This window comes from Patagioenas fasciata, chromosome 2 (assembly GCF_037038585.1).
Source record: "Patagioenas fasciata isolate bPatFas1 chromosome 2, bPatFas1.hap1, whole genome shotgun sequence".
NCBI lineage: Eukaryota > Metazoa > Chordata > Aves > Columbiformes > Columbidae > Patagioenas > Patagioenas fasciata.
This window is the reverse complement of record NC_092521.1, coordinates 68747477-68761961: the sequence shown is the minus strand read 5'-3', so window position 1 is coordinate 68761961 and position 14485 is coordinate 68747477. Positions and strand designations below refer to the sequence as shown.

General features: G+C 38.6%; 2 protein-coding genes across 5 annotated transcripts in view; one reads left to right on the top strand and one right to left on the bottom strand.

Annotated features, from left to right (window-relative positions):
* The window catches only part of LOC136098163 (sodium-dependent neutral amino acid transporter B(0)AT3-like), a 37030-nt gene extending 32783 nt beyond the window's left edge, over positions 1–4247 (top strand). Inside the window, exon 12 of one of the 2 annotated variants that reach the window (XM_071804351.1) lies at positions 3848–4247. In XM_071804351.1, the coding sequence (XP_071660452.1) occupies positions 3848–3979 (132 nt within the window). In that variant the 3' untranslated portion in view covers positions 3980–4247. Of the gene's footprint in view, positions 1–680; positions 1200–3847 lie in introns of those variants that run through there. The other variant, XM_071804352.1, reaches the window with a different exon arrangement.
* Positions 2959–14485, bottom strand: part of TERT (telomerase reverse transcriptase) — a 33448-nt gene continuing 21921 nt past the window's right edge. The window contains exons 10-16 of one of the 3 annotated variants that reach the window (XM_065832316.2): positions 14083–14154; positions 12023–12208; positions 10531–10657; positions 10149–10210; positions 8259–8383; positions 7782–7919; positions 2959–3362 (exon numbers count right to left, since the gene is read on the bottom strand). In XM_065832316.2, the coding sequence (XP_065688388.1) occupies positions 3259–3362; positions 7782–7919; positions 8259–8383; positions 10149–10210; positions 10531–10657; positions 12023–12208; positions 14083–14154 (814 nt within the window). In that variant the 3' untranslated portion in view covers positions 2959–3258. Of the gene's footprint in view, positions 3363–7781; positions 7920–8258; positions 8384–10148; positions 10211–10530; positions 10658–12022; positions 12209–14082; positions 14155–14485 lie in introns of those variants that run through there. The other 2 variants (XM_065832317.2, XM_071804348.1) reach the window with 2 other exon arrangements.

Below are 14485 nucleotides of genomic sequence, written 5' to 3'. Positions count from 1 at the left end.
TCCTCCCCTTATAAAGCCCCACACCAGGCTGACTTGCACAGTGGTTTGCAACACTTGCACAACGCAGTTACAGCTCTCAGTCTCTTCATTCTCCTAAATACCGAGACAATCTTCACCTTCCTCTAACCATGAAATCTTTTGCAATTTTCCCAGCTTCCTAATGATTGTTGAAAAGCCACATTACAGGTTCAGAATTCTCCTAAGGTAATTCTTTAGTAATTCCAGTTTCAAGTTATTCAACCCACCCAAACATTTCCTGTCAGCAATTGCTGTTTAATGTACTACCTTGCTACCAATTAAGTAGAAAACATCCTACCACTATAATACAGCATGTTTTTTATTTTAGAACAGTTCCTTACAAAAATAGCTTTACGGATTATTTCTACCTTCTCTACAATACAGACATCTCATTTTATAGCATCAAATCTATGCCATTGCTGTGGTTAATCTATTCCTTTCAAATGCACTCACAGTGATTTTTCAATTGTACTACACCGTAGCAGCAAGTAAGTTTCCACTACAGAACTGTCAGGTTGTCTTTACATTTCCAAACTCTCCATTTGCTAAAACACACAGTAGTTTCAGTGTTATTTTCACTTGCCTTCTTAAATGGAAAATATTTTAAAATGAAATAGTCTTCTCTTGATTTCTGAATTGTATTTGCATCTCTTTACAAACAGCCTTCAGGAACAGCAGTTACTGTTTAAAACTGATGACTCAGCAAGTAGTGATGGGGGAAGGCAAACATCGGTTCAGAGAATTGCAAGCATTGCACTTTACACATTTTTATAAAATTACACTTTCAACTGAGACCACATTGGCAGTTTATCACAGCATCCATTGTGATACAGAGCAAAAGTGGGCTAATCTAAGCCACTGGTGAAGTTTACGTTCCTGGGGAAGCCACATAAAGACGCAATGATGCTGGAAACAGGACCCGTTGTTCTGAATCTTAAGGTGGCAAGAAGCCCTATCCTTCTCCAGAAGGGAGCATGCTGAATGACATCAAAAACTTCTGTCTTTAACATTAAAATTACAAAATAAAACATGTCTTGGCTTACATGGAAAAATTGAAGTTCAAAGGCTCATAACTACGTTGCTCTTGGATGGGAGGAGAGAGGTTTTCTTCTAGACCTCCCCAGCCCACCTACCTGCAGTGCTTCCTGAAACACTCACCAGTTCAGCACAGCTTGTGCCTCAGTTACCTACCGCTCTTATGCAGGACACTCTTCTGATCACCCTGGAAGTTTGTCATGGAACAGTTGTTCACTGCAGAAAGGCTCCCTGCCCCTCCCAGGGGCTCCTCCTCCCTGAAAGGGATTTGTGCTGTAGGATCCTGACTCATGAGGTACCTTTCAGGCTGCTCAACCCCTGTTCCAGACCATTACTTTCAAAACAGGCATGCTCCTTGGCTCACAGGAAACTATTGGGCTTCTCTGCCTCAGCCTTCTCTGAAGGTTTGTGCAGAACATAGTGACCAAGACAAAGTAAGTGTGCATTCATCCCCAGTGCTGCCCACCAGCACAGCCTTCCTCAACATGACCTCTGAAGGTCTCTTCCAACCCAAACTGTTTCTATGACACAAAAAATCCACAGGGCCTGTGCAATAAGCAGCAAAGAGTCAAAGTTTGTATCATCCACAACTACTACAGCAGGAGAGGGGAAGCGAAGCAGGAGAAAGTCCAGGTAAAGGTTGATCAGCCACAGGTAGGAACAGCTCCAACCAAAGTGTGGGAAGTTCTCCAGGTGCTCAAGTCTCATCCCTGACAAGACCCTTTTTGGAGCATCTCATTGCCTCTCCCTTCCACAATCCAATAAAATGAAGCTTCCTGCATCACCAGGCTTCTCTTTTGCAACCTTGCCCATTATGTTGTCCACTCGCATCAATACAACTGCAGAACATTCTGGGGAACAGGGGGTTTTAAATGTTTGAGCTGCTGGCTGGGGAGCAACTCAGCTGTTCTTCATCTGCTCCCTGCTCTAGTAGGAGCAATTGTTCTATGGTGCTTTTATACACTTTATTTTCATTTTAGAAGTGTCAGTTCATAGAAAGAAAAAAACCAACACAACTGTATGACTGGCTCTCTGTATGTTTTGACAGTTTGAACTGAATTATGATGTTAATGGATAGATTGCAATACTGCAAATTGGCTTCCAGGAACTGTGTTACCGATCCCTGTCTGGTGGTGGTCTGTCAATCCTTTGAAAACATCTATTGAGTAGCACTGCCCACACTATGTCTCACTCCAGCAACGCACCATCCATCTGCTTTGAGAAAACCTCCCAGCAGCTGCTATTTAAACAGAGACAGAAAAATCCTAATAAAATAGCTATACAGCAGAACAATGTAAATTCAACACACAAGCCTAGAAGAGGAAAAAAACTCACAAAAACATAAGGGCAGGTTTATCAGAGCAGACACAGGGCAAAACTCAGCTGTGCACAACAGGCCAATGCCAGGGCCAGACAGTATTTCAGTAACATTATAAAACCAAAGATAAACCTAAATAAAGAACAGGAAATACAAACAGAAGAGTAATCGATTTGGTATATTATCTATTCAAGAATTTTTGTTTCGTAGGTGTATAGTACCACTATTGTTCTGTATGTCACTGTATTAAAAATACCATCAAGTACTCAAAATATATAAAACATACATAAACATAACCAGCTTAGACACTGAAATTTAGGCATATATTAGTTGTGTTCTCTAAAGCATAAAGTTTCTAACGTGCATATTTTGCTAGATAGTGCCATGACATGCACTTGCCCTGTGCAGGTAACTCTCAGGATATAACCTGGCTGGGCAGGATGCTAAAAATCACTATAAAATAAAGTTATTGGAGACAAGTATGTGTTCTAGCAATTAACAAGACAATTTACTATAAAACAGTCTGCAACACAGAGAAGCAACAAACAGTTCTTCAGAAATGACACACTGAAACAAGAAAGTAGATCTGTTCATACATAGTTTAATGACACCTTCATCAAGAAGAATTACTGAACCAAACCAAGTCAATTACTTCAAATAGCCTGTGAATTTACAGGCAAACACAAACAAGAAGGTATTAACAAAACGCCTCCTCTTTATAAAGTCCTTGTGTCATAGATGAGAAAACATAGAAAACTTCTGAGTGAAGTTGCTTTCAGTCCACTCTACCAAAATAAGCTACAGAGAAAAGTCATCTAAAGACATAGCATTTTTTTTTTTTTTCAAATCTGGAAAAAATATGAAATAAACTTCAATTGGTTAGTCCGTTAGTCCAGTATAGCTTTGAAATCTTGACAAAGAGATGGTTCTGTTACTGTCTTCAGTAGTGCCATAGTATCCTTTGGGATCTTCCTGAAGAGTTGCATCTTACCTACCAAAATATCAGAAACAATTCATTACTACTACAAGTAACTAACAATTCTGTTTTACAGAAAGTTCTGGTGAAGTAATGAAATCAATACTAGCTGAATCCAACTAAAAAGTCGGGACACCTGGAATATGGGGATACAAAAAGCTGTAATAAAATATGTTACTATTCTTTTGCCCTTAAATGAGGCTAATAAATAAAAAGGTTAAAAATCGTATGTTAAAATATTAACAAAGAAAACCAAGGAGCAAATTCCTCCTACTATGTCCTTGTAACACTTCTCTGGATTTAAGAATTTGAATTTTTTTTAAAAACTGTGAGACCATTTATTCCGTAACTATATCCACCAAAAAAGGTCTTCTGTCAAGCTAGTTTCTTTGAAAGACTCTGTTTTAAACAATTCTAAGGACAGGTCCTTATTTCATTGCTAATGTTTTACCTACAGCAGCAGTATTCCCAAACTGTTTCTTTTCCCCCTCTGTTTTCAGATGCGACACCAAAGTAGCCTCTTCTTGGAAATGATATATTCAAAAACATTTAGAAAGATAAAATCATGTGGAAAATGCACCTTTTGCTGTAAAACTGCCAACAGCAATTCTCCCTGCTGTGTTGCCTTGTAAGAGAAGACAGGCTGACAGGAAAGCCATCCTTAAGGCAGAAAACTTTGGAGACTAAATGAGGTTCTTAAATCAGGAATGACATTTTAATAAGAGGATGTAACTGTTTTGAAACACAGAAGGTCATTGAGTCTATTGTCAACAGAATTACAGACAATAAAATGGACTTTTTAAAGATTCGGAAGAACACGTAAAATCCTAGCAACAGTTTAAGTCCGTTACCTAAACAAAGCTGACAAAATTGTCAATGGTGCAGAAAAGAAGTGCTCAATAAATATTTGTTCTGTATTTGAAAAGGAGACAGATGACGTATTTATACTTTACTACGATAAGACTCGCGCTTCTTTCCCTACTGGTAATAACAGGAGGGATGTTAAACAGTAACTATCATTTAAGTACTTAACTCTGAAGAATGACGACAACTCGTACTGACAAGCCCCCAATGCTGATATTTAACAGATTTTGGAATAGAGGGAAGAAACTCCTCCCCAAAACCTACTAATTTTATATTGATTCCCATGGAGAGTAATGGAAAAGCATGTGCAGGACACAAGGAAATAAAAAAAAAGTTTACATCAATTCCTGTCAACAACATGATCTTACAGCGGCAATAGGTTTTATACAGTTGATCCAAACTCCAAAATGACAACACAAAGTGTAGCTGTAAAGTCAACACAGGCGCTATTACCAGCCTTGGTTATCTTTGCGCTACAGATCCCTGTGCCATACAGAGATACTGAGTTAACTTTACAGGAACACACCTGAGAACTACTGACTTCCCTGTCACTGCTACTCTGATGTCTACACACACTACCTGATTTCCAGAAGTCAGACAAAACTAAAATACAGTGTTTAAAATTAATTCCTGTATCTCTACATAATGCTCAGCTCGGTAGTAACGTTCTCTACAGCGTGATGTTCGGATTACAATAATATTACCCAGGTATAAGTCTTACACAGGCCAAACAAAACTAACTTTTATGACTAAATAGAAAACTATCTATTGATGTCTCTTTAAATGGATTTTAGTGCAGTCCTGCAGGATTCAGAAACTTAGTATCTTGCTAAATTTGGAAGAAAATACAAACATAAACACTATGCACAATCAAGTGACTGAAAAACAGTCTTTGTCTATGATCAGAGCTCTTGAAGACAGGAAGATAATGATGCATGTTCCCACCAAGGCATATGACTTATCACTACAGACCAGGAGATGTCTTTGCACAGCTTTACAGGACCAGCACGCTGATGCCTCACCTTCCCTCCTGCTCAGGTAGAGCATTTGGTGTCTTCTCAGTTCTTTTTCAAAAACAGTTTGAAATTATTTTTAAAAACCTCAGCCAACTCTTAGAGGAAGGATAAAGGCAGGTGGGAAGCAAATATACATGCAGTCAAAGCATCTCTCAAAATTACAGTCACCAAGAAGTATTCAAGCGGCATGCCGAGCTGACCTCAAACAGCTACCCTCCTGCCAAATTACCTTGTAGATGTTTTGGGGGCCTTCCATAAAAACAGCAACTACAGAAGTGCTCCACCAAGTGTTGTATCAACCCTGGCAGGACAGGCAGAACAGGGCTAGTGGAAGGAGAGGTAAGGGGCTATAAGCAAATGGAGATCTCTCAGAGATGGCATTTGAGTTACTTGGGCCCCAGTGACCGACGACTGCAAAAGCTTCTGTCTTAAAAGCCACAGCCTGCTAATTGTTTAGGTAGCCATTAAGCAAAAAAATCTCTGAACCCTTGATCTTTCAGCAGCGTACTTGAAGTCTCAAGTATTTCCAAAAGAAACTGGGTCTTGTATATAATACAGAGTTGTCTCGACATTATGGATATGAAGAACGGATTCGGGCTCAAAGAAGATTTATGAAAGAATATCTGGAAATTACTCTTTAAAAAAGGGAATGTCACCACCAATTTTCTGCTTGTCTTTGGACCTTTCCTGCTCCATTCCCACAATACTTGGCAAGTACAACATTAATAGCTATCCCCAGCAACTTAGGAAACACAGCTACTGCAATTCTACAAGGGCAATTCTCACTGCCAGAGTAGCCAACTGATGGTCAGCTTTCTCTTCTTGGGTTAGAAACTGGGTATACAGAGCTGGGCCTGGATCACACACAAGTTTTGGGTCAGTACTATGATTAGGCAAGAGGCTGTGAGGGTACAGCAGAAGGAACCTAATGAAAATCATACGCAGGAAAAACTCATTGTTCAAACCTGGAAAGATGCCACCTCTACTTCCCAGCCCACTTTCCCTGTCTATCTGTGGTGATGTGATTTTGTGGGCAGGAGAGATCACTTTTATCGCAGATATACACATCCACGGAAGACAAGATCCCACAAAACAATAAGGCCGCCTGGGGCTGCACTTCCACTCTGAACATACTGTCAGATTCAACACTAAAGCATGCACAGAGAAGGCTGGGGGAGCTTTGTATTGGATCATGGTCTGCTAGTCAAAGATCTCAAGAGCAAAACCTTCAGTATTCAAGATGAAAACTATACAGATCTCAGAGAAGTGACACAGCTCCCAGAGAAGCAATTATCCTACAGGGTGCAATTACTGCCTTCTCTGCTCAGTTCTTCCATTTCTATCCTCTCTACTGAAACAAGCAGCCAACTCTTTCCTTCCCAGAGGCAGGCCTGCTTTCCCTGGTACTTCCAGAGAACTGGCCCCTCAGCAGCAGCGAGCAGACATGGTGCCTCTGGTTTTGGTGCCAGTAACTCTGAGAGAAGGAGCTTCTCTGGGAGAGGCCACTGGAGTTCTGCTCCATCCAGAAAGTCCATTACTATCAGGAATGTGCCTGACATGCAATATTGACCATCAGTTTGGATCCTGTAAATGTTTAAGTGTCTTCTTTGATAGACTCACACTGCACCACCAAAAATGAGACAGTGTACACTCAGGCATTGCTGTGAGCCTTCGGTATGGGAAGGAAATGCTTTCTTCCAGAAGAACTGCTTTCTTTTTAGAACCCTGGGCCTCAGCACAGGTATCAAGGGAAGCTTGCAATACATTTAAAATCAAATAGTGGTTATTCTGAAACCAGACTGCAGAATTTCTCAGTATTGTATAAAAAAACCCACCCATGTAATTATCTATTCAGAATGTGAATTACAGAGTCAGCGTGGAGAGACTGGCCTTCACTGCAGCTAAATTCAAAAACAGTACTGACTACCTCACAGAAACCTACTGCTGTTCACTTTTAGTATCTTAGAACTGACAATTCTATTATTTCTGTGGCTGCCCTGGGGACAGACTGCACAACTGGTCAAAGAGAGACCTCCTGAGAGGCCAGGTACAGACAGCTTTTTTTCACTAGGTAGAAGAGTTAGAGATTTGTCAACACCTCTCTATGCTAATGTAGCACATGCACTGCAGCAAGTCCTTCTGTTTCCATGTGATCCCAGTGACACTTTTTGGTAAGAGTTTACATTGCAGGAGAAACTTATTTATTTGCCAGTCAAGCTACATTTAAAAAAATAGAAAACTGAGCATTCATGTTCGATTTAGTTAAACTTGCTGAGAATGCTTATATGATTAACCCAACCTTATTAAACTCTCTGAACTGTACAAACTTATTCAGTGCCAAGTATCAATAGCTGTCCCCACAGCTCTAGAACATGCAATGCTGAAAAACACACCGTTTAATTTGCCTACTTATACTCATTAAATTTGATTAAAATCAGAAAGCTCATTAATGTACATTTTAGAACAACATTTTAAGAGAACTTAAAAAAATACATTAGATTCAAAGTTTTATTAAAATTAACCATAGTTCAAAGTGGAAAAATCAAATACTTACAGGCTTTTAGGGGCTTAAGCAGGCATTTGTAAACAACTTTGTGGTTTGCCAGTTTGACAGTGAAGGCATGGTAGCAGAGCCATTCTGCTGCCTCAGAAGGGAACATGCCAGATGCACCTTTGTTACCTAAAGTAACCCCTAGAGACAGGACAGGAAAATGATGACAGTGAAAACGAGAAGCATTAAGAAGTATGTCTGATTTGTTTCTTTCTATAAGATCACTCCAAGAGTTTTTTCTGAAAACCTATGTAGTCAATAAAGTCCCCTATGTCAGCAGTGGACTAAAGACTAAAACCTGAAACATTTTAGTATTTTCAGGAAACTGAGTTTAAGAAATATATGTGCTGTGATTCCTATCATGCACTCCATGTTTTCCATTTTTAATCTTCACCTCAAAATGACACAATCTGACTTCGTATCAAAAAAACCCCAAAACAAACCAAAACAGACTACTCCACAGCCATTAACACATTATACCTGCATTTTTTGCTTTCAGTATAGAATAACAGCATGATGCAGTCTCAGAGATGATCCTTAGGAAGAAACAAGGATTGTTTCTAACTTGCTGGTTGAATGGAAGTTGGAGAACACAGGCGTGGAACCTGTTCAACAAAACCAGCCTGTTTAATTAGAAGTCATTTGCAATTTCAAGTGAAACTATGATTACATACCTTAGGCACTATATAACATTTAAAAGCACCGTCTTTAGTTACATCAACACTGTTACCATACTTCACCTCTCCTATATATATACACAACCCTGGAGTGTCAGACACATAGGATGTTTGTAAATTCTGTCCTGAAAGATCGTAAAGCTGTCTGTCTTGGTAAAAGATTCATTTTCTGAGGACAACTGTCTTAGGTGTAGGGAAAGTTGAACTACACATTCTTATGAATTCCCAATCACAGACCATGTACCCACATGAGAGCAGGTGAGAAGAAGAAAAACGCAAAACAAAACTCCACAACAAATTCTGGTCAGGAATTCAGGAAAACAGATCTCCAAGTGATGTAGTGTTCCACTGACCAGGATCCCCACTCTTTTGTCTGTTTGGAAGCCAATTCTATGGAAATTACTTGTATTGTAAGCTCCCTTGGACCTCTGTTTGGACATATTTTAAAACTGCTGGCTTTTGGTTGTTTTGTTTTCTTTTTCTTCAGACTCTGGCATTATAATCCTGCTTCTGCCGAATATAGTCAACAATTACAACACTGATTTTTAGCTACTCGGCAATGCATATACTTGTTTATTAAATTAACCCAGCATAGGTGTTCCTGCTCCAGCAGGGGGATTGGACTAGACGATCTTTCAAGGTCCCTTTCCAATCCCTAACATTCTGTGATCCTGTGATAAGTGTAGTCACTTCAAAAACTTCTGAAATTTTAAAATACTTAAAGGATAAACCTAATTACCACACTGCATCACAGAGCTCTGGCTGAATTAACCTGACAAGCTGGTAGCTCAGTGGACAGTTTTTAGAAGGTACTCTAACTGAGTTAGACACTTTGTTAGGGTATTACCATAAAATCGAACAGAAGTAATTAAATAATCATGTCCAACACGAGAGAAAAACTGTAGGTCACTCACAACACAAAGTTTAAGAGTTTGACACATCAGTGCTGCACTAGACAAGTCCAATTACATTTCTTAGACACAAGAAAGATACAGGGTTAATGTGGACCAAGCTGAGTTTAAGAACAAAACTGTCACCTGCTAACAAGTATAAGCCTAGCAAAAGAGTAACACCAAATTTCCATAAAGAGGGAAGGACCTCTTGTACTTTTTTTGCATTAAAACAATAAACAAACAATTACTTGGTGCTGCCAATCAAAGTTTTCGATGCACAAAGATTAGTATTTTCTCCCAACTTGCTTATCAGTTGAGATTTCTCTTTAAAACATTCACTTCCTCTGCTGGCCAAGAACAGCTCACAAAATCCAAAGTATTACCAGCTAAGGAGCAATTAAGAAATTAGCAGCACCTAAGAAAATGCCATCAACTTGGCAGAATGAAACCTCAGTTCAGGTGAAGTTATACAGGTCAAAGTTCTATGTGATTTTAACCGATACAAAGTTCTAAATATAAACTGATTAATGAGTCATCACTCTTCTGAAGCAAAACAAACTGCTTTTCTTGAGGTCAGCTGTCAATACCAAGAGACACTGAAAATCCACTTAGTGAAGTGTCACTTAAACACACACACCAATATAAACCTGTATCCCAAGTCTAGTAATATTATGCAAGATCAGTGTTGAAACAACAATAACATGACTTAAAACTGACACTTTTTCCTGATCCGCAGCTCCTCCATGTGCCAAGAAAGAGTAATGAAATATTCAGAGTTACTGCAGAAGACAACAACCTACCTGTAAGCCTGCAGTAAAAATATCTTGTAGATGTTAATGAAAACTGTTCTAAGGCTGTTGATCTAGAACAGAACAGAAACAGGGCCATAGGAAAGTTTCAGTGCCTTAATTGTGTGTGTTCGAGTTCAACAGGATAAGATTATTTAGAGATCTAAAGAAAAAAACATTTTATGCTAAACTTCAAAAATTTATGTACCTAAGTTAACAGTTCTGTGAAGGCTCAACTCTGGAAGATGCCAAGACCCCACATTTTACTTGATGTCAACATTTCTGAGTTATGTGGATTACCTCTCAAAATCAACTTTTGTTAGAACTCACAGCAGTTTTAATGCTCTTTATTACAAATCACAGTATTCCCAAAAATCCATTTCCATATTCTCACCTGTAAATCAAGAAATAAACAATGGCATTTCAGTTTGAGGACTGTAGTCAGTTTGTATTTCATGCTTTTCCCAGCTGTTCTACTTGAATTGAAGGAAAGACTTGATCTGATAGAAGAACAGGTATAACTAGAAAGAAAAAAAAAAGGAGTTAAACTCCACGGGCTAACAGATTAAACTAAATTCTGTAAAGTAAGCCCCATTTACCTTCTGACATTACAGTGATTGCCTGGTAATCAATGAGCCAGTAGCTAAAAGATGACTATAACTAAATTAACTTTAGAAAGAGACCAGACACTGTGGCATTAAGGCTTTTAGCTAAGGAACATCTTCAATACTCCAGGGCTGAATAATTCACCCTGCTAAAAAAACAAAACCAATAACCTTAAACACAAACTAGATGTATTTCTAAAACATGCAGTCTACTCAGACCATTCTTAATGACTCCAGTGACAACCAAGTTATGCTCTGTGATCCCTGCAGCACAGGAGCTTGCACTGGAAACCACCTCAGCTCACCCTGATGTTCCGGTTACTTAAGTCAAGCTTATAAAAAAAAAAAAATGGTCCTTTTAACAAACATCCTCAGGATTCCAATTAGTGTCTCCCAAACCAGTAGCACTAATGCCCTCATCAACGGCAACTGTTTCTTTTAGAAAAACAGCTAGTGAATAAAACTCTTTAGCTGTTGATTTTAGTCCTTTGTTGTTGCACAAAATCAAGTTATATAAATTCCTTTCCCACACTGATCAAGCTGTTCTGTTTTGCAAGACTACTGAAGAACTTAATTGCTCTGGTGATAGAAAACTTCCTAATTTCCCACTTAAATGTCCGCATGGAATGTTTATACTAAATATGGTCAATAACACAACAATATTATCCTTCAGTTAAAAGGTTCTTTCTTGTTAATTTAGCAAATGTCTAATGCTGTCTCCAGCAGTCCATGTAAAGGGTCTAGTTGCTAGTTTAAAGAGAGGTTACTTCTCCCCTACACTACCATCTAAAGTGTACCAGAGGGAACACCTCTGATGTTGAAAGGATTAGCAGTCCCTATAGTCTATACAAAATTAAACCCAATCTGTAGTTGATGTTATACTTACTGCTTCTTTTAGGAAGATTAAAAAAATAATTTAGAACAATAAGTGTAGTTATAGATCAGGTACAACAGGTGCATAATGGTGAAAGAAGCTGAACTGAGGTGAGCGAAGAAACTTCCTCTGAACCATGTAGACACCATACAGTATATGACTGCTGGTCACTAGTGACCTGTGCCACACTCAGTGGTGTTAATGGTATGTACACTCCACCAGGCTGGAATGAAGAAAATAGCAGGCTGCACAGCAGAATAAAACGTTTAGATTACTGAATAAGAAACAGAATTGTAAAATCTATTTTGCAGTTAATTCAGCTACAGCATTCACAAGACAACCCTGTGCTTCTCACACTATGTACAATATGCTATAAAGCTGACACTGGTGTGTACAACTCTATTTACCTGGAGTAATCGCAGTAAACCTCAAGTGTCTGTATATCTAGTAATAAACCACACCATGGGACCAAACGACAATCTGGCAGCTGTTTAAATTTGGAACATCCTGGGATATCATCAACAGGAAAATTCACGACTGTCTTATGGGGGTTTATTAAAAAGCCATACTCAGGAATACCTGTTGCTAGAGTCCTAAAACAGATATAAACAGTTAGCCTAACTGCCCCCCACAAAAGCAAACAAAAACACCCCACCATGCTGCAAGATACATGAGCCTGCATAAAGCACCAGAAACCAAAGAATAAAGGCAAAGAAGGCCAACTCTTTAGGTTGAGGAACACAGCTAGAAATAAACAAAACTGAAAATATTAGAGGTAAATACATAAAACAAATAAATAAGCTTATGGATATGAGGATAATGGAGAAAAACTTTGACAGATAAATGCAAATTCAGAACTTAAGCCATAAAACATTTGAGACAAGCTGCATAAACCACTCTCACAGAAAACACTGAGATCAAAATCACTGAAAAGACAGATGAAGAGTTATTGGTTTTGAAAATTAACAAAAACAGGAGAAGCCACGTAACAGGAACTTCATTTATCCAGTGAAAAGTTCTGAATTTTCTCCACCAAGTTTTTCATAAGAATGTTTTCATTGCCAGAATGCCTGCTAACTACCTACTACACACTGGAACAGCAGAGCCATCTCATGGACATGCAGCAGTTTGTGTTACTTGTTGATGTGTTCATGTGCAGGCTTCACCCTTTTAAAGAGTGAGAGATTAAAGGTAGGCTCTTCTTGTTGGTGAGTAATAGTCATAAAGCTGTCTCCTCAAAATTAATTAATTTATTGAGCTCCCCAGTCCTAATACTTTATTAGAAAAAACTTACTGCTCCCTTCGTGGTAGAGAGTTCACAGGACCTGTAAACAGTTCTGGAAAACTTGCAGAGAAGAGGCTACTTGTCTACAGAAAATCAACACAGCTGGTGCAGAAGTTGATACAGAACAAAGAGGCAGATAACTTCAAACAGCAAACAGAACAATATCTGCAATGCTACTACAAGTGACATGCTGGAAAGATGATACAGAGATGAACAGCTTGAGGCATCCCCAGCCTTTTAATTTGACTTACCATTTCCAGAACTGTAAATCCAAACATCCCTAGAAATTTATTTCTGTTCTGATAAGGAAATGAGGACAAATGAAGTCTTCAAAGTACACTAACCACTACTTAGTACAATTTATTCTTCAAATGGCACTTAATTGATTTCCCCACCACCTTTCAGGCTCACAACAGAGCTGTATCTTTCTGACTACTGAAAAACATGACACAACTGCATTGCAGATGCTAAACTTTTCTTCAAGACCTCTCATCTGGATCCTTAAAACTGTCTTTAGTATGAACAGAACTCTTCTTGGATACTGACTGTATATTCATAGCTACAGTAACCAGAAACTTCTTCTGGGGACCAATTTTTTTTAGAAAAGGTAGCACTGAAGCATTGTAAAGAATAACTGTTTGAAAGCCTCTGCATGAGCTGCATGCTGCCATGCTATCAGCATCTTCAAATACTAACACCAGAATATTAATGACTAGAAAATTCTTAGCAATATTGGATCAGAGGAAAGTTGCATTATTTCCCTGGGAACAGAAGGTAGCAGCACACCTGCTTAGTTACATTTTAAGAATGTAACCAAGACATCTTAAAAATTTGAGACAAAAATGTCTTAATAGACAACTGTCAGCTGCTTTGGTTGGTCTGTATTACTAATTCCTGCTAGAAGCTCCATCGAGGTCAGTAGCTAGGTCCCTAATTTAAACCTTGGCAGGAATCCCACCACCCTCTGAACTGCATCTGATTGTTAGTAGACCATCAAGAATGTCACTATTAGGACTCTTCCCAGGCAGAGGCTGCCAGCAAGGACTCCAAAATAGCCTTTCATTATTAACCCATAAAACAAATATACCTATATGTACAAGCATGTATAAAGATGAAAAAGAATGACCTAAAAGTTTTTTGTTAATGCTTATTACTTTGAAGACAATGTCTTTAATAGCATACCTTAGAAAAGTTCTTGCCTGCATTAAATGTGGCGTAACCAGCAAAAAGTCATCAATTAGACGTATTAGGACTCTGTAATCAAGAAGAAACTGATGTTAGACTTTTTGATATGTAAACCTTTCAAATTTTTGTCATACTCTTCAGAGCGACAACATGCTCAGTTTAATTTAGTTGAATGTAGAAGCCAATATGAACTCCAAATCAAGCCTCTTGAAGAAATTCTCAGTTCTGCTTCTTTTCTAAAATAAATGAAAAAAAAAAAAAAAGAAAGTAAAGGGGTTGGCTACATGAAACATGACAGCAATTTACAGCACACAAGCTATTCCACAGCTGCTTCTTGGATGCAGGGTTTTACACTTTTCCAGGGGAGAATTTGCAGTATCTTGATTCATGAGACGCAGAA